The sequence below is a fragment of the Trachemys scripta genome, chromosome 6, assembly GCF_013100865.1.
Source record: "Trachemys scripta elegans isolate TJP31775 chromosome 6, CAS_Tse_1.0, whole genome shotgun sequence".
In the NCBI taxonomy this organism is placed as follows: Eukaryota; Metazoa; Chordata; order Testudines; family Emydidae; genus Trachemys; species Trachemys scripta.
The window spans coordinates 2,560,477-2,580,539 of NC_048303.1; the positions used below are offsets into that span (position 1 = coordinate 2,560,477).

Genomic DNA, 20,063 nt, shown 5'->3' on the forward strand with positions numbered 1-20,063 from the left:
TGCAGTGTAGACGTACCCTAAAGTGCCAAGGAAAGGGGCGAGAGCTTCCCTTCTGTGCAGGGTGGGGCGGGCCGGGCAGGGCCTTGACACTCATGGCGTCCTGGTTCAGCCCATGGTTTCCATGCAGGAGTCGGGAACCGCTGGTTGTTTGCTGGCAAACACCGTGAAGCAAGGGAGCCGGCTTGTCTAAGGCAAGCCGCCATTGTGCCTGCGCTGACGGACAGAGCGTGGGGTTCAGCGGGCAGGTACTGGGTGGCACTGGCGGCCTGTGAGAGACAGGAGGTCTGACTCCGACTGTGCGCACACTTGGAACTGGGGCTGCGAGTCTCTTCGAGCTAGTGCGCTTTACTGCTAGTGTAGCTGGGGTCGCTCGGCGAGCAACGGCACAGGCCGGCCGTGCCGACCACGAACCCGCCTGAACCCTTTGGGTGGGAACTCGGTATAGCTAGCCTGTGCCACTGCTGCCTCTGCCCGTGCTCCCGTGGCTACACTACTGTTCCTAGTGCACTGGCACAAGCGTGTCTGTGCAAGCTGGTAGTCACACCCCAAGCTCCTAGTGTGGACGTAGCCTATGACTGTGTTCCAGGCCCTCGGGCATCCTGTCAGGCCGAGCGTTGTGCGAGGAAACTCCTTCTCCCTGCTCCCCCCATGGTAAAACAGACCAAAAGCATCACATCTGGGCAGAACAGTCAGCCATTTACGATCCATCGGTACTGGAACTGGGGGGGCTGCCGCACCCCCTGGCTTGAAGTGGTTTCCATTATATACAGGGTTCACAGTTTGGTTCAGTGGCTCTCAGCCCCCCCACTATACAAATTGTTCCAAAACCCCTGCATTTACCTCCCCCTCTATATGGCCAGGTTCGACAGGAGCAAGGAGGGGACCTAGGACCTACTTTGCCTGGGAGAGGGGGGCAAGAAACGTGCAGTTTTGCTCCATTTCCCAGAGGGAAAGGCAGCATTTGCCAGCAAAACTGCTGGGACGTGTCACCCTCTATCGACTCCTCACATGCCAGCCGAGCGTAACAAACCGCAGTATTTACCAGTGCCTCTAGCCTGGCCTTAGAGAGGCAGCATGTGGGGGTCATTCACCAGCGGGACACCAGCATCCACAAGCTGCTACCCTCGTCTGGCGGTTTGGTGGCCCAGTTGTGAAGTGAGCCCAGCTCTCATTGAATATCTGACCTGTGACGGGTTCCCCCCGGGGTGCTACCTGGAACTGGGGTACCACTGAGCCCCCCAACCCACCAGCCTGGGCTCCCTTTACACTGTACTGGTGTGACCAGCCTGCCAAGCCCTCTCCCAGGCTCCAGCACACATACAGGTAGGGACACACCCTGCTGCAGTACGTGTAGATGCTGTGATCAGCTCTGCATGGGGAGGCCCAGCTAAGGAACTACCCTGCTGTCAAGTGCACCCCTCCCCCCCTGGAGTATAAACCGAAAATTAGACCGTCTTGTGCTGCACAGAGATCTGTACAGCGTAAGCTCATGAAATTCGCCCCCTCCCTCAAAGTGGAGGAGGATGTGCAACAGCTTTCTGCCCCGAGTTATGTCTCCCACGCACTGGTCTCTGAGAAAGCAAAAACAAGTTTATTAACTACAAAAGATAGATTTTAAGTGATCATAAGGGATAGCAAACAGCTCAAAGCCGGTTACCTAGCAAACAAACAAAACAGGCAAACTAAGTTTAATATACTAAAGAGATTGTATATGAGTAGCGAATTCTTACCTTAAATGATGATTCAAGCAGGCTGCAGAGATTCTTAAGGGGCCAGCTGCACTACCCCAGGTGTTCCATTCACAGGCTAAAAATCCCTTTAGCCTGGGTCCAGCACTTCCCCCAGTTCAGTCTCCGTTCCTTTGGTGTTTCCAAGAGTCTCTTTGGGTGGGGAGTCAGTGAAGAGCATATGGTGGAGAACCTTTTGTCTCAAAGCTTGGTTCCCACACCAGTCAGTAGAAAAACACTGATATTCCAAGATGGAGACGAGCACCAGTGACCTGGTCTCTGGTCCCTGTAGTGTCACAGCTGCCATGAGGCTGTTTGTAGCGTCCTCAGGAAGGATATAAACTTCTTCTAAGGCCTATTGTTCTCCCTAATGGTTCATTAACTTGAATGGGCCCTTCCCAGCCAGCCATCTAGACTGACAGTCTTTTGCCTAGTGGGCGTTCCCCAGGTGTAAACACATTTGTAATACAGATACATAGCCAATATTCCTAGCTTCAGACACAGACATGAAACATGCATACAAATAGGATAATCCTATTCAGTAAATCAGAACTTTTCCAATGATATCTCACATGACCCATCTTGTGTAAAATACATCAGAATTATGCCAAAGTAGTATCACTGTGAAGAATATGGGGTGTGGTGTCAAATGACCCCCCCATCCTGATAGGCACTATTTGGGCCCCTGAGTGGCCTTCTCACTAGAAGCCAAGCACTGACTGGGCCGTGGAGAAGTGATCTGCGGTGAGGAGTGCGCCTGGAGGACGGTTGCTTGGCCTCTGCTCCTAAGACACTTTGTCCTTTGCATATACTGGGGCCTGCCAGAGCCTTTCACCAGCACAAACATCTCTCTGACTCTTGCACTGTCATTCACGTTTGCTGTACGTGGGGGAGGAGGAGTGAACAGCTCCTCTCTGAATCCTGACTTGTGTTTTAACAGCTTTAAAGCAGCCTGACAGATGGTATTTGCATTCTTCATGCAAAAGAGGGGGAGGGGGGAAAAACCCAACAGCACCTCACCTCCACCGCGATTTTTCTGATGGGAGCCTTGGGCAAGTTATCAAAAGAAAATACACGGCATTAAAAATGTAACATCCTGCTGGTGCTAATTATTCCGCATATCAAAAGCAATTCAAGGCAAACGCGATTCCAAGCGAACCGCGGAGTGCAGGCCACCAACCTCAGGAAGGGAAAGACATTTTCGGCTCGTTCGGATGTGATAACATGCTCAAATGCAATCCCGGCACTCGAAAGGGCAGGCGGTCCCTGACCCCTTCGACCCGAAAGGAAACCGGAGCATTCTGCAGAACGGCATGCAGGTTATACGCAAGGGAGACTTCACCGTCCCCACCCCACCCCCACCCCCAAAATGCAACCACCTCTCAGATGGCAGCCTGGCCACGCTGAACAGCAATTTAGAATGTGAGGACTGAGAGAAGCAAAATGGCCTTGGAGTCAAGGCACTGGACTGGATTCAAAAGATACAGGTTCAGTTCCTGACTCTGCCACAAGCCCTCTCTGTGGTCTTAGGCAAATCACTTAGTCCCCCTGTTTCCCAGCTGTATAGTGGGATTAATGATACTTCCTTACTTCCAAAGGGCTTTGTAAGGATTCAGTATTAATGTCTATGAGGTATTCACATGCTACACAGATAGGTCTGTAACAACCTACCCAGCAGGTCAGTTCAATTTAAACGACTTAGGTAGGCAGAATTAAAAGACCTAGACTGGAATTTAGCCAAGCCATGGAGTTTAATACCCTTACTCTTGTGAAAAATGCCCTGGGATACTTAATGATCTTAAGTGATCGGTTTTACAGCTCGGTTGAAAGACGGCGGCTCGGACAGCATAGTGTGCTCGGTTTTACTCGGAGAGTTCCTCCTTTCCGCAACTGATGGGGCCGGACTGCTTCATTTCTGAGATATGACAAGGTGACAGGCTAGGCTGAGATCTGAAAAGCTGAGGTCACATTTGTCTGACTGGGGCAGGGGCTGTCTGAAAAAGGAGGGAGTTCACACAGCATGGCAAGCTTGGAAATTAAACGTGGGAAGGAAATTTACGTGGCCGGCCCAATGCTGCCCTTGCTGCTCTTAGAACTGCTGGGCCAGCAACAATTGGTAGCGAGAGCTTTTTTTGCTGAGGATTATTTATTTTCCCCTTTTTTCTGCCAGTGAATTATCCATGAAGGGATTTTGATTCTTTTTTTAATGAATTGGGTCAGCATTTGAAACAAGGTGCTGCACGTTTTATATGAACGCCTCACGGCCTAGGTGCTGTTTGTGAGCTACGTGATTTATTTACTACTTCCACTCATCTCTGGTCTACTCAGTTCTTATTCCTGGCATGAAGTGGGTTACCTGAGTCACGTGGTATTGTTTCTGCTCTGTGACTGGATGACTGACATTTTTCGAAGGAGCGAAACCAAAGACATCAAATGAGAGATTCAGTGTACCTCCATCAACATGACAAAGTCTTTGCAAAAATCACAGAACCCCTGTTTGATAGCTGCTTGTTTGAGTGCTAGCAAGAATGCTCCTGGTCAGTTAGAAAGGTCAATCTTTTCTATAGCCTAAATGGTGACCATGCGGTTCGTATGGCCCCATAGGGTTCGATCCAGCCCATCCCTAGGGAGAACAATGCAGGCTTGTCCCCTATAATACATTTGTATTGTTTTGTACAATCTAATTATAAAAGATCTAAGTGGTAGGGATTCCCACTTGTTCTCCCAGTGTAATTAACTGCTATAGTTATACCAGTATCACTTCCTTTGGAGACACGCTTATTCCAGTATAAATGTGGCTTTTTTCTGTCTTAAACCACTTCCCAAGCGACATTATCTTATACTAGAATACGAGTGTGCTCATGGGGTTATACCAGTAGCACTATCTCAGTTTAAATTCACACTTTACCTTAGACCAGTGTAGGCAGGTCCTTCATTTCACCCTGTTACTCTACATTGCTTACCATTCTTTCTTTTTTTCTTTTTTTCCTGCTTGCAAATTGGTCATGAGCTGAGGTGGATTCCTCTTAGCAGATGAGTTGGTTAATTTAAGGCCGGGGTTCTCAAACTGAGGGTCGGGACCCCTCAGAGGGTCACGAGATAATTCCATGAGGGGTCGCGAGCTGTCAGCCTCCACCCCAAACCCCGCTTTGCCTCCAGCATTTATAATGGTGTTAAATATATAAAAAAATGTTTTTAATTTATAAGGGGGGTCTCACTCAGAGGCTTGCTATGTGAAAGGGGTCGCCAGTAAAAAAGTTTGAGACCCTCTGATTTAATGTGTATAAAAGAGGGCCTTTTGTTCTTCCTACAGCAATTGCTGCAGGTCTCCCAGTCATTTCTGTTGCTCTTGCTAAACTCCCTTCAGCTTGTCAATATCTTTTTGGCAATGAGATGCCCAGAACTGAACCCCTGTCCTGTCCGTCTCTCTATCTGTCTGGGCCCCTTCACTATAGTATTTGAGCAGTCGATAGCAAATCTCCTCATTCAAATCCCAAGAGCAGATCTAACCCAGTTACAAAGCTGGAGAAGGTATATAGCATGACAGGAAGCAGTGATGTTATAGACTTTACACTTGATTTGAAGCTGGCATCTGTTAGACTTTCAAAGTTGCCCCCCTCTTGCCCTTTACTGCTGTCTTCCAGGATGTTCCAAACTTCTGTAGATTCCCCAGTGCTCGTTAATAGGTTCCTCCTCCGTGGTGGTGCAGATGGAAACAAGGTTTTCCGGACTGGCTGCCTTGCACGTTGGAATCTCGCTGGGAAGTTGTTACTTGATTGGAGTTGAAGGATTTCTTCTTGAACAGTCCATCAGACAAAGCAGCTGGTATATTCCAGAGAAGCTATAACAGTGACACTGATTTATACATAGCTGCAAATGTACACAGCACTTTTCAACACTAAATTAAGCCATTTTTCCTGCTCCAAAGAGCATCCACCCTAAGATGGACAAAACAAACAAAGGCAGTTATCCTCGCTGCAGTTCACAGGATCCGGCATTGGCCTAGCCCCGGTCCCACTGAAAACAAAGGTAAAATTCCCACTAGCTGAATCATTTCTTCTCACTGAACCATCTCTCACAGAGACCAGGATGCAAATGTTCGTGAAACTAGCTGGCTCCTCACTGCACCATCAGAATGAACGTAGGTTCTTGGATTAGTGAGGTGACACAAAGGCACCTGGATAACCAGAGCTGGGAAGAGTCAGTGAGCTGAGGATCTGAGGTGAGGATATTCTTCAGTTTGACCACAAGCTGCTAGGCTCAAAGCAGAAACCACTGGGTGAGGTTCTGTGACCTGTGCTATACAGGATGAGCACGAAGGTCCTTTCTGACCTGAAAATCTGTGATGAGAACGTGGCGGAAACAGCCCCGTTTTTCACACCATTTTGCAGATTGGGAATGCCGTTCTGCTCCGCACAAATCCTGAGAATGTGACCCGATTTTTAAGCAATCCTTATTCGGGCAAAACTGCAGCTGATTCAGGGAAAACTGAACAAGGACCTCAGGGTTCGGAGCACTGTTTTCTAAAGATGCTGGCGAGCCGTTTGCAGACTCTCTGCTGACCAGGAACGTGAAGACCCTCTCAAGGACAGTCTGCTGCTGCTCACAGCCAGAAGATTCTCTCCCAGAAATCTCAGCTGTCCTCCCGCCAGCCTCCATTTTGAACGGGAAAAAAGTTTAGTTCAAAGAGCTGCTCCCCATGTGAATGGCTCGTAACCAAATCTCTGACAAAATGGATGGATTTGTTCCACCCACTGATACTATTTTTGTATTTGTTCTTACGTTGGGACTCTCTTTCCATCCACAAAGAGCCAAGCCCATCCCTGGGGCAGCTTCACTGACATCATGGGGCCATAGTCTGCCCTCAGTTATACTGGCGTAAACCCAAGGGGTCACGTATCCGGCTGTCAGCCCGTCTGAAGCACATGTGCCCCGATCTTCACCCCAGTATCCGAGTACTTCCCCGTCTATTTGACAAAGTTACTCTGGCTTTACAAACGACAGCCGGATTTGGCTCGCAGCGTGACACCGGCAGAGAGCTTGGCCCTGAGTGTTTGGGTCCTTAGCAAACACCGCAAAGGAGAAACACCTGCAAAGTGAATGGATTTAAGTTGGAGGATTTGAAAGTTTCCCCTGTCGCAATATCTCACATTCACCCAGCCCAGCACCTTTCATCCCCAAGGCTCCTTGCAGACTTGATGTTAAGCTGGATTTTGGAATCATCTGCATTCGTTCAGCTACACAGATTTTTTGTTTTGCAAACCAAATCCACAAAGTCCACAGAGCCAGCGCTGGATTTATACTTTTCCGTATGTGTTTGGACTCAAAGGCCCTTTTAATGGAAGCCGATGTCCACCCCAAGCCCCGGGATTCAAAGCAAGAGCAGGAATTACACAGCCATCTGGAGTAGCTCAGGACTGCACAGACCCGACAAATTCTCCCCCTGCTGCTTGTTGATAAAAGACAAAGCCACCAGAGGAAAATCTGGCCTGATAATAATTGTCCGCCCTCCCCCCGGCTGGCCTGCTACCAAATGGGGTGATTGTGCCTTGAAAGTGACCCCAAAAAGCTCATGCATTTGCACACGTCACCTGGTTACACACACACACACACACACACCCCGGGATAAAACCTTATAAGGAAAGTCATGTGGGAGTCGAGGATGCTCAGCACCGGGCAGCATTAGGCCTGTAAGATTGCATCTCTCCAGCTGTCGGCTAGACAGGCCAAGCACACTGTATACCCCCCCTCCCCGCCGCCCCTGAACCTGACACGATGCAACAAGTGGTGTGCTGAACAGCGAGATCCGGGGAGCGCAGGAGGTGCCCCTGCTGGGATCGGTCACTCATTCTTCCAGGCATGTGCACATCTGCCTTCTGACCTCATCTTTTCCTCTCCCCGACTGACTCCCCCTTCGCGGCTCGTAGGCAGGACGGCAGCAGTGAGGTTCCAGGCGAGGTGAGGGAGGTGGCGGGTTGAGGCAGGGCGCTCCAGCCGGGAGAGAGGGGGTGGGGACGCTGGTGAGAGAAGGGGCTGAACCGGTGTCGAAGCTGGCAATGCGGAGGGAGCGCCATCAAAGGAGACGAGGCCTGAGCTGTAGGCTGGGCCTGAGCGATGTGGGGCCTGGAAAGCTGGAACCAGAAGTTTAAGAGGCAGCCAGTGAACTGACACAGTGGCAGACAAGAGGGTGAAGCGACAGGAGAGGGAGGTTATGGCTCAAGGACGCAGGCTTAGGATCCCCTGCCATCCTCTCTGCACCGAATGCCCTCCCCATCCCTGCTCGCTCAGGCACCAGCGTCCAGCACTCGAGGCACTCCTTCGCACTCACGCCTCCGCTGGGCCTGCTGGATGGGAACTCGCCATGCAAAGAATAACCAGCCCCTCAGTTCTTCCTTCCCCTGGGTTCCCCAGTGCGTCCTGCCTTCACGGCTATGTCGCAAGCACCCCGGGGCAGGGACTGTCTCTGTGTCGTATCCAGGACAGCACCAAGCACATTGCCAGGGCCTAGCCGATAATAACAACAATCACAGTACAGAAGTTGCTCATTAACTGCCCAGGTATCTGAGGCTGTTGCTGTCCCTCTGCCGAGCAGTAGCAGATTTCTGGGCTTTGCAGGACAGTTAGATGAGAAGTCCAAGTAATTTCTTAGTGTAACTTTGTTTATTTACACTATATTCACCAGTCCTGGAACAGAGGTGGTCACAAACGGCCCACCGGCAACCCTTTCTTCCAGGAATTTCAGCCCAGTGCTCAGTGCCCTGGAGTAGCTTTCCCCGCAAGAACTGACTGTAGTTGGAGAGCAGAGACCAAACTCCCTTTCTGCTGGCTACAGCTCCCACCCAAAAGCAACCGCATCACAAAACTAACAACAAGCAGCAGGTCTTCAAAGACTGAACAGCACTCACGTGCTCAGAAAAAGAACTTGTAAGACTGCGTATAACAGCGCCGCCCGGATCAAATCAGATAAAGAGCGTGATCTATTTGCCTTGTGAGTCCTTTGGCCACCCACCTTTGTGTGTGATTGTACCATTGTCCACAGGAATCGCCATTGGCTAAAGTCCCGTGGTAGGAAGCAGAGGAGTGACCGTTGGAGGCATCCATGAAGAGGAAGCCAGGGCACTCTAGTTACAAACCTAGGGTCATCCTGCCCACGCTCCTTCCTGTCGACAGAGAGAGCCCGGCTGCCAGTTGTGGAACTGTCCAGCAGCAGCCAGGGCTATGGTGGTGGACTCCACCAGAGGCTGCTGGAGACGAGACTGACAGACAGACACATTACACTCCGCTTGAGTTTTATTCAAAAGCCTCGAGGATCCCCGTGGATCCTCCGCCCCTCTGGCGGGGTGCTGCATGGCCAAGAACTACCCCGAAAACCCCATCCTCCCTCACGCTAAACTTCCAGCGCCCTGGCGTTACATGGGCGAGGGGCTCCCTCTCCAATTCCAGGCGAGGGAGGCACTGGACTGTCGGCTAGCGGGGTCATGAGCGTGGCATAGACGGAGCAGAAAGGGAGGTCCCCTCCCGAGCCTGAACCCCAATACTGCATGGGGTTGGAGGGAGCCCGTCACCTCAGCAGCTCCGCTGGGACCGTGGGGCTCAGAGGGCGTAGCTGCATGACGCCCGCTGTTCATCAGATGCCGGCAGAGACGCCAGCCCTCAGAGAGAGGGTCTGGGACTGAGAGAGGCTGAGGAGGCTCCGGTTGAACAGGGTCCTCGGCGCCAGGGGTCCCTCCGCTGCTGAGTCCCAACTTGTCACTGATTGTGACCTGGCCAGTCGGTTGCCATGGAGATGATTGTCCAGGGGGTGTATTCAGAGTGGTGGTGGAAGTCATGTCATCCGCAGATACTGAAGGCCAGGCGGCCATTTTTGGCCTGATCTCTTGTGTAACACAGGCCAGGAAGCCGTCTCCAAAATGGGTGTGATGATACCTCCTGCACAGGCTTGCTCCCTGAGACTGAGGCAAAGCCCGGTGGAGCCAGAGGCCATCTTTGTATTGGCGTCAGTGGGCTCTGGGCCAGTCCCCACTCACCCTGAGACGATAGAATTGCTCTCCCGTTGTGAAAGTGCGTTGTCGAACTGCCTCCCACCCTGCTCCATCTCCATGCAGCTGCGGAGGGCTGGTGCCTGTTTGCGATGCTGCGGTGAGGGAAAGAGATTGTGTAGCCCGTTGAATTGTTCTGGCATCACTACCCTTGAGTTGAGAGCAGAACCGGAGGGCTTCGCTCACCGGTTTGGTTTGGAAAGGCCCATGCTGGTGCGCAGACAGGAGCGCACAGCTGCTCAGGCAGGGTTTGATTTGCAATCTGGCTGTGTCCGGCTGCCCGGTTCTGGGGCATATCCGTCTAACCAACTCCCCAGGAGAGTATTAGCCTGAATGGGGAGACAGAACACACAGCTAGGTCCAGGCGCCCTGCAACCTCTGGGCTGCTCACCTGTTCAATAATTAACGCGCTGTTAATTACCACAGAACACAGGGAGCAGGTTTAAAACAAACAAAAGGAAGTATTTCTTCATACAACGCACAGTCAACCGATGGAACTCCTTGCCAGAGGAGGTTGTGAAGGCCAAGACCATAACAGGGTTCAAAAAAGAACTAGATAAATTCATGGAGGATAGGTCCATCAATAGCTATTAGCCAAGATGGGCAGGAATGGTGTCCCTAGCCTCTGTTTGCCAGAAGCTGGGAATGGGAGACAGGGGATGGATCACTTGATGATTCCCTGTTCTGTTCATTCCCTCTGGGGCACCTGGTATTGGCCACTGTTAGCAGACAGGACACTGGGCTAGATGGACCTTTGGTCTGACCCAGTAGGGCCATTCTTATGTTCTTATGTTATCTTCTTAACACACTAATGCTCTCGACCTGATCTTGGCCTTTCATAGACTTGCTAAAGCAAATGAAAAGTTTTAGAAGTTGGGAGTTCAGTTCAACAATGCTTGGCGGGACACCGCCCCATCCCCAAGAAGAAAATGGCCCGTCTACAAGTATAATAATGACTGATTTGCTATCGATGCCCTAATACATCTTCAGCTTTAAAAGCACTTTACAAACCTCAGCTAATTACGCCTCACTCAAAATGCCTCTGAAGTAGGTGAGCAAAGATTCCAGTACCCCAAACTAGAGCCAAAGGGGAAGAGGCTGAAAGTTGGGGGAAGAAGGTAAAACATGGGACTTGTGCTCTGGGTGACCGGCCTGGGATGAATCCTGATATTCTCAGTCCTTCTGAAACCTAAATCTTCATCAAAGTCGATGCACCAAATTCTGAGGCCTTTACTCAATTCTTACTCAGGCCAAACTCCCATTGAAGTCAGCTCGGTTGAGTAACAAGCACCAGCTTTGGCCCTTTGATTTCATAGGAACATAGGATGTCAGACTGGAAGGGACCTCCTGGGTCATCCCCTTAAAAGTAATGATTTGGGGTCAGGAGTGAACACAGATGGCTTAGAAGTGTACCATACAAGTGTCTATAACTCATTACCAGTCACCTCATCTCACCGAGTCCTCAAGTACAATGTCTGTCTGTCTGTCTACCTATCCCCCATGTACATCTGTCTCTCTGTCAGGCCCTCCTCGCTGTAGTACCTGTTGCTTCTAATCTGTACCGGAATAAGCATCTGCTATTCCACATATTTACTGTAGGCTTCATAAAACAGATTGCAACATATCCACAAAGTATAAGGCAGAATCTAGAAGCTACATGGCCATGTTGCACAGCTAGCTGATATTTTGTGAGTGGCAAAATGTACCCTGGGAGGAAGCTCCCTGTGGTGTGTTTGTACCTGGAGTAGAGCTAACCCAACCCTCTATTGTGAAATAGCATGAGAATGGACTAAGAGTATAAGGTGTAAAAAGACCTTTCTGTATTATTCCAGTAAAGCCGGACCCTCCAGAGAACGTGGTGGCCAAGCCAGTATCCAACAACCCCCGGAGGCTTGAAGTGAGGTGGCAGAACCCTTCCTCTTGGCCTGACCCCGAGTCCTTCCCGCTCAAATTCTTCTTGAGGTATCGCCCCCTCATCCTTGACCAATGGCAACATGTGAGTGACCTCTCAATCGCCTTCACTGAGGGCCAGGTGGTGGGGGGAAGGCTGTGGGGTTGTTGTGTTGTAGAGGGCCAAGCCTGCAGCCCCTTCTTACCTGCTTTGAAGTCAGTGGAGTTGAGGGAGGCACTAAATGCCTAAGAATGGGCCTCTGGCTTGGGAAGGACTTTGGATAGGAGGTGCTCGGGAACGAGAAGGGGCTTTATTGCTGCGAAGGCGATGTTACCGCCTGGTAACCAGCTGGCACAAAATGCACATATGATTCTTTCCTTTATGTCAGGCCAAGCAAACGCAACCAAGGCCTGGCGTCTCTTTTAAGTCCCATTCCGCCGTCAAACCACTCCCCCATTCTGCACTGTAATACGGGGCCAGTATCTATTTTCCATACATATGTTCTACATAAAACTTGCCCGCTGAGATGTAAGAGACATTTGAAGTGTAAATGTCACCGCATTTAAATGCGCTCTGCCATGTTAGATTCCAAACCGGAGATAAAAAATATCTTGTGCCACAACACGCTGTGCTGTCAGGGACACAGCCTTTGCTTTGATGTTATCGTAGTTTTACTTTTATTTCTTGTTTCTTTTTTTTTTTTTTAAGAAAGTTGTCAGTGAGGTTCTTAGGACAGAAGTCCACTGTTAGCTAGAAGAACAGGGATAGCACTGGTAACGGCATTGGAGTGGTTTCAGAGTAGCAGACGTGTTAGTCTGTATCCGCAAAAAGAGCAGGAGTACTTGTGGCACCTTAGAGACTAACAAATTTATTTGAGCGTATCCATTCAACCTTTGTCTTCTCTTCTGAGACTGGCTGACTATAATCCCAATTAGGGCGATGTTTGGTGGTGGGCTGTGTGATGGGGAGATTATTAGCTCACCGGCAAATGGAACAAGGCCAACAGCTTGATGGTAGTCATGGATTTCAGATATGTTTGTAGAGCTGGTCCGTGTTTCTTTGTCAGACGGGTTTTTTTGGATGAAAAAAGATCTTTTGAAATTTCTCTGTCAATTTTTTTGGTCCTTAGATGTTTTCTTATTTTTTGACCAGGCAAAAATGTGTAGTTTTGTTCCCAGTTGAAATTTTTGTTTCTTTTTTTGAAAACCAAGAAATTCTTAGTTTCTGGGGTTTGGGGGGGGGATTTTTGTCCCCTTTTCTTTCTCTTTACCCCGCCCATTTTTCCATTGGAAAGCAGGGGGGTGAAGAGGGAGGGGTGTCTAACAAATAAAACCTACAAATAAAACTATTTTTTTTACGTTTTTGAACATTTTCATAAACAAAAAAAATTATGTTTGAAATGCAAAATTTGGTTTCACTTGGTAAAAAATCAGAAGACTCCAGGGGAAGTTTAAACAAAATAATTTTCTGACCAGCTCTGCCCTTTTGGCTCATTGCAGGAATTACATGAGCAATCAGATGCTCTTTCATCTGTTACTGTATTGTTTTGGGATGGGAGTAACCTGTCTGTCCACACCAGCGACAGCAACAATCCTGCTGCCTGCAGCTCCCTGGGCCAGGATGGCTATGTCTGTCTCACTATGAGCTCTCAAGATAGGCCGGCCCACTCAGTCTGATTGCATGCCTGAGTGCCGGTCATTTTATGCTGCACCCCAAGAGAAAAGGGGACTTGGCAGTTTTCCAGCCTCCTGGAGTCTGTTAAATATGATTGCTGGCATTTGAAACTATGTTAAGAGTGGAAGGATGGTCCTATGGCTAGGGATGCTAGCCTCAGACATGGAAAACTGGTTCAAGTCCCTGCTCTGCCACCGACTTCCTGTGTGACATTGGGCAAGTCACTTAACCTCTCTGTGTGCCACAATGGGGATAAGCACACTTTGTACTTCACAGAGGGGCCATGAGGCTAAACGCATTAGAGACTGTATGGTGTTCAGATACCAAGGCGAGGGGGACCATCTCAATACGTTAGGTGAGAATTCTCAGTAAAAATACAGAGACAATCGGTCCCCGCTGTAACACCCCAATGTGATTCATCGCTGCAGTCTGGAGGGGATTCTCCATTGCATCTGGGAGTGGAGACATAGACGAAAACAATCCTTTCCCCCATATTGCGTGGCTTGGCATTCCTGTTTTAAGAACCAAAGTGTCTGATCCAGAACTGCTGGTGTTCCGGGCTTTTTCCCTCTCTGCCATCACTCATGCTGTGGCTGCATCATTCTTCTGTATTGCTTGTTTATATATTTAAAAAAACCCAAACCTAATTGTGAGTGACGTGACACCGGTCGCTGAAGCGGGTCAAATAATGCAAAATTGTGTTTGGGAATAATTTGCTCCGTGACTGACAGCCAACATTTGCCGACTAAGGTCCTGGACTCATTATTAGACTGTCTGTCAAGCCAGCTGGAGAATGAAAAATACGATTTGTGAATAAGCGGAATGAAAATGCCGCTGTTCATCAGGTGAATTATTTGCAGTGATTAATTCAATCAGCTCTTTAAACTCAGACTGGGGTAGCACTGCAGGGCCATGCAAGATTCCCTACACAGCTCTGTCAAGCCACTTAAATTCAGAGCTGCAGCACTTCTTGCTAGCCCAGCCCTGGGCTCCCCCCAACACACGCACAGCTTTGCATATCCACCACAATCCCAGCCCACAACCCGCCTCCCTGCCATTCCAGTCCAGGGACACCCCCCATACACACAGAGCCCTGGGCGTCTCCTCCCCCTCCCGGCACAGCTTTGTCGATGCACCACAATCTCACCCACCTGGCTCTGCCAATGCATCTTAATCCCGACCTGCAGCAATTCCTGCTATGCCAGTCCTGGGACGCTGCTGGCCGGTGACCAGCGAGACTGAGATGAGGCCACCACACATGCCAAGCCTGCACTGAAGACAGGCAAGAGGCGGCCCTGAGCTCCTGGCACCGTGCCAGGATGTCACTCGCCCCGTGACCAGTTCAGCCGGGTGCTCTGTGGCAGTTGAATAAGACGCTATGAGTTTTCATTTGCCGAGCAGGGTTGCTGGGCACTGAATGAGAGGCCGTTCCTCTGCCCACAGCCTGAAGGGGACGAGCAGGTGTTGACTGGCACCTTTGGAAAAGGTGTGACGTGCAAATGGTTAATGAGTGTCAAGTGTCACAGACAGGTCTCTTCTCTGCTGAATACTGTGTTGTTCCCAGGTGGCACTAGCCCTCCCCTCCCTAGGGGAGTCTAGGGACCAGTCTACCCTGGACTAGGGCATGTTCCAGGAAGGGGAGGGGCATCCCAAGCCATGTGGCATGTCCAAGCTGCCCTGACAGGCTGTTTGGCTGACACAGGGGTGTAAGGAGCCATCGGTATAAACACAAGGTGCCCTTCCGTGCTCAGCTCCCCGCATGGCCAGGTCATGACACACAACCTGACTGCCGACCGTGGGAACGTCCATCACAAAGTGTCCCGGCAGGTTAATAAAAAGGAGGCCAGGTGAAGAAGGGTGGAACTCTGCCAGCAGCCACAAGAAGCAATTAAACCATATGCTGGCACCCAGGGCCTCATGCTAACCACCATTCTCAGCCCCTTCTTCACCTCCCCCCCGTCCCACACACACTTAACCCCCTACCTCATTTAAACCCCTTGCATACACAGGAGTCAGCTAATGGAAGTCCTGCCTGCCATCTACTTAGGTTGCATCCCCCACCCACCTTACTTTGTGCCACAGGGCTGTCACCCAGCAGGGCACAGGGACGTGCTGAGGTGGAGATGGGAGCAGGCCAACTTATTAAACATTCCCAGGGTGAAGAGAGGGATTCCCGGGGCAGCAGCCTCCGGGCACACGACAGAAGGACTGCAAGAACAACCCCGGACTGGCTGGCTGAGCTGCAGGTCACAAGAGGGCCTCGGGAGTGACTGGCTGTGGACAGGAACATGCATTCAGACTCCGCTTGTGTGCATCATTTGTTGGCAGCAAAAGCAATTCCCTCCTCCCCCTGAAGTGTGTCTGATGGCCGCCCGAGAGCAAAGGGCTCCTTCCCCTATTGCCTGCTTTGCGCAAAGATTTTCACAGAATCATAGACTATCAGGGTTGGAAGGGACCTCAGGAGGTCATCTAGTCCAACCCCTTAGGCTTTGCTGTGCTGGGGTGATTTGCACAGTCCGCTCTAAAAGGCTGCCCTGAAGGTATCAACGGGAACGGACTGGCTGTGTCGTGGGTGCTCCAGGCCCTGGCGCGCTGCCCAAAGCATCCAAGTGCCCATTTTACAGATGGGGAGAGTGAGACACAGGGAGCTGCTGTCTCAGTCCAGGTAACGCAGCAAATCGGGGCCTTCCCAACAGGATCTGGCCCTCCATGTACAGGCCAGAGACCCACCCTTGCCCCACACATCTGAGGAGAGGAGGGGCTGGCTCAGACGTGGGCCTCACTTGGAAGCATCCTGCTCCCCACTCAGCCAACTGGCCATCAGCAATTAGCTGTGTCCCACCTCCGGATCGCTGCGGGGCCCTCTCCAGTGCAGGGCTCCAAGGGTTTGCCCTCAATCTGCCCCGAGGTCCCCCGGATAATTAGCATCCTCTATGGGCAGATAGAGGAGGGGCTGGGGCCTGCGCTGCTGGAATTCAAAGACCCAACAGGCTAATGCTTCATATAGCAACAAGTGAAGGTCTCCAGCCACAGGGCAGGGACAGGACAGAGTTAAAGCAGGTATGAGAACCCGAGCGACTCCACATTAGAACCTGAGTGACTCTGTATCAAAATTGCTTAGTTTACACAAGTCGTGAGATGGGGGCCGGCGGCGCTCCCGAATTGCCAACTCTACGCACTCAGCCTGAGATGTGACTCAAGCCAGGCTCCTTCCTGCTGCTGTCTCATCCCGCAGCCCCAGACTGCTGTGAGGTTGAACTCAATCCTTTAGGCCTGGGAATTATTATCAGCGTGCTAAAAGAAGGAGCCCCGGGCTGCCCCTCGCCCGAAACGCGGGTGTCTGTGCACGCTGTTACGTGTGGTGGACGCGTGGCACGTTGCAGCACCTAAAACACAGCTGGGACACACATGAGCGGCGGGTATAATAGGCCAGCGGTGGCTAAACCTCCTCAATCCCAGGCCGTGGCCCCACCCTATTCTTCCCCAAGGCCCTGGCCTTGCTCCGCCTCTCCCCTGAAGCCAGCGGGGCTCAGCTTGGGCTGGCGGCCTGGGGCAGCTCAGGCCAGTGGGCACTCAGGCCGGCCAGCAGCCAGGGGTGGCTCGGGCTGGCCGGTGCAGCTGGGGCAGACTGGCTGGCTGCCCGGAGCTCAGGACACCTGAGGCGGGCTGGTGTTTGGAGCCGCTCGGCTGGGGCTCCTCCAGCTGCAGTGGGGGGCTTGAGGCGCCGGTGTGCGAGGGGGGACAAAATGGGTGGGGTAGGGGCGGGGCCTTGGGCAGAAGAGGCAGGGCCAGGGCTAACCTCCCCAAAGGGGGGGTTCACGCGCCAGCCAGGGGGACACATCCCTTCCCCAGCACTCTAGGCTGACAGCCCCATCAAAGGTAGAGTTAATTTCATGATGGGTGGCAATCAGTTCTCCCTTCTAGCCTGCCCTGATGAGCTCACCCCAGAGAGCCAGGGGACTGGAAAGCCAGGCTGCTCCTTGTCGGCTGCCAGGACGGAGAGATGGGATGTATTTGCAGACGAAACCAGTTTTTTTTATTCTCCCCTCTTGGCAGAACCTCACATTTTGTCTCCTAAATATAAAACATTAAATATTTAGGGTATCCTTTATTTTTCTCCGGCTTTTAAGTTGGTAATTCAAGCCAGATTAGCATGGTTTCCTCCTCCGTTTTATAGCCCCGTCCTGGCCTCCAGCGAGCTCTCCTAATGCGCTCAGATGTTCCTCTAATGGATTACCTAGGCTGGAACTGGACACTCTGCCCTAATGGATTGCTAATAGCCTGTTTCTGGTTTTACAGGCTCCTTCAGTTAACTCACAACAGCAGCAGCGATCGCTGCCCTCGTACATACTGTATCCCGGCGAGCGCGCTGGCTCTCACACCTGGAGACGATCACACACCCCTGCAGACACACACACCGAGGTCCCGTCTGCATGAAAGTCCACATGTGTGCATGAATGTAGACACCCACACGCCATCCATAGGCCAACTCCTAGGCCCACTTCCATTCACATTTGCCCACACTGCTAAGCCCCCCGGAGAGGCTACGTTGATATAAAAACACCCAGATAATGCAGTGCTGTCACTACAGTGGCATGCACACACCAGAGACACCTCCAAGCGGAGCCATGTAACACACAGTCACCCCCGTCTAGTGGGGAGCGTGCAGGGAGTGGGGCGATGGAACTATTCACATCCTTAACTGCTTTGCTGGATCAGGGCTTTAGTGTGGGACCCGCTTCAGTGTCACCTTGCTCCATCATGTAGCATCAGGGAATAGAACTCAGGGCCCCTGGTTCTGAAAGCCTAAGTCTGCCACTCAAGGGAAAGGGACCCCTATGACACATAGTCGAGCAGTTTTGACTCTGTCCAGTAGAGGACAGTGATGCTCCTATTTACTAGTCAGTTTGTTACCAGGCATGAGAAGCCATTTCTCAAGCTGAGACCCGCCCCCCCCCAATCCCATGACTCCTGAAGCTGGAGCTTTAGGAAAAAACACCAAATGGCGGGAGACTTCTAATACAGTTGGGAGACTTGGCAACACTGCAGATCCGTGCCAAGTGCTGTGTTTCAAACCATCTGCCCCATTGCTAGGAGGGCGTGGGATGGAATTTCTGGTCTCAGAGACAGAGACCCACCCCAAAGTAGCCAACAGCCCAGTGGCTAGGCCACTCACCTGGGATATGGGATCTCAGAGGAGCAATTGATGTAGCAGGCATATGGCTGGATCACTTGATTGCCCTGTTCTGTTCATTCCCTCTGGGGCACCTGGCATTGGCCACTGTTGGCAGACAGGATCCTGGGCTAGGTGGACCATTGATCTGACCCAGTCTGGCCGTTCTTACGTTGTTACTGATGCCTGCTGCAATCACAGAGAAGCAATTGCTCAGCCGGTGTCTGGATACCTTTTGGGAATCCCTGAGCGATATCCCCGTGCAAAGCCGCAAGGCAGCAGCGACAGCGGAAGAGGCGAACCTCTGGGTCTGCTTACCAAAGCCCCCGCAGTTCTTGTTTCGGGGCAAACCAAAGCAAAGCCAACCCCCCCAGCAAAGCCTGTTCATCTGCAGAGCATCTGAGCAAGCAGCAGGCGGAGAAGTGGGGAGGAAATCGGTGCAGCTGCATTTGCCGCAGACGTCTCCGGTGTGGTGTCGCTAACAGCGTCGCTTCGTGGAACAGATGCTACTTCAGGGCAGTTTGCATCGTCGTTTGCCCAGGATGCTTTGCCCTGGTGAGTTTGCTTTTAAAAGGCAACCTGGCTGCAGACGTCACCCTGTCCTGGTTCAGTTAGGTTCTCAAACTGGGGGTCGGAACCTCTCAGAGGGTCGCGAGGTCATTACATGGGGGGTCACGAGCTGTCAGCCTCCATCCCAAACCCCACTTGCCTCCAGCATTTATAATGGTGTTAAATATATTAAAAAGTGTGTTTAATTTATTAGGGGTGGTCACACTCAGAGACTTGCTGTGTGAAAGGGATCGCCAGTAAAAAAGTTTGAGACCCTCTGGGTTACAGCTTCACGACTGGCAGCTTTTATTACGGCACTTCTCTGCCTTCCCCTTCGGGTGGCAAAGTCAGCAATTTAAAAAAACCCACCATCATCCGAGGAAGGAGGATGTTGAGGACTGTCACAATGTCATGCGCTTCCCACCTCAGAGCGGGCAGAATCCAGGGGTCTGGCAGTGGGGGGGACAGAGGAGACCCCCAGGGGGGGATCACTAAGAAAAATGGTCTTACAAACCTCCATTAGTGGCCGGTGCAGCTTGGGGGACAGGGCGGGGGGCATTAGCAGTGCATCCTGAGAAACCATCCAAGATCTTCAATGGGATTTCCCTTCTTCTCCGCTGTCTGGGGTGTTGGAGGATTGGGTCTGGCACATACTGCAGCAAGGAGCATGTCTGTAAAGTGCCTCTATCACATCGAAAATAAAGACTAACAATTAGCAAGTAACAGAGGCAGAGACACATACTACTCCCAACGTTTATTGCTTTGTGTCCGTAGTCCCAGGGGCTGGGCTGAGACACAGGGATGAGCGCCCTTAACTCCCATGACCTTGGACATGAATTGCTAGCAACTAGGAAGAGTTGGGCACCTTGTAGGACTGGACCTTCAAAGCCAGCTTGTCCCCGAGGTTCTGGCTACATTGCAGTCAGGAGGTCTGATTGCAGCCTGTGTAATCATACCTGAGCTAGTTATGGTCTAGCTAGTTCGGGTCCTGGACTAGCGAAGCCCGGCAG

At 51.4% G+C, this 20,063-nt stretch overlaps 1 protein-coding gene across 8 annotated transcripts in view; it reads left to right on the forward strand.

Annotated features, from left to right (window-relative positions):
* Positions 1–20,063, forward strand: part of CNTFR (ciliary neurotrophic factor receptor) — a 438,526-nt gene that overhangs the window by 380,550 nt on the left and 37,913 nt on the right. For all 8 annotated transcript variants that reach the window (XR_004646219.1, XR_004646220.1, XM_034774357.1 and 5 more), the window contains one exon: positions 11,599–11,762. Coding sequence is in view for 6 of the 8 variants with exons in the window: in XM_034774357.1 (XP_034630248.1) it covers positions 11,599–11,762 (164 nt within the window). In the remaining 2 variants the exon portion in view is untranslated. The remainder of the gene's footprint in view (positions 1–11,598; positions 11,763–20,063) is intronic.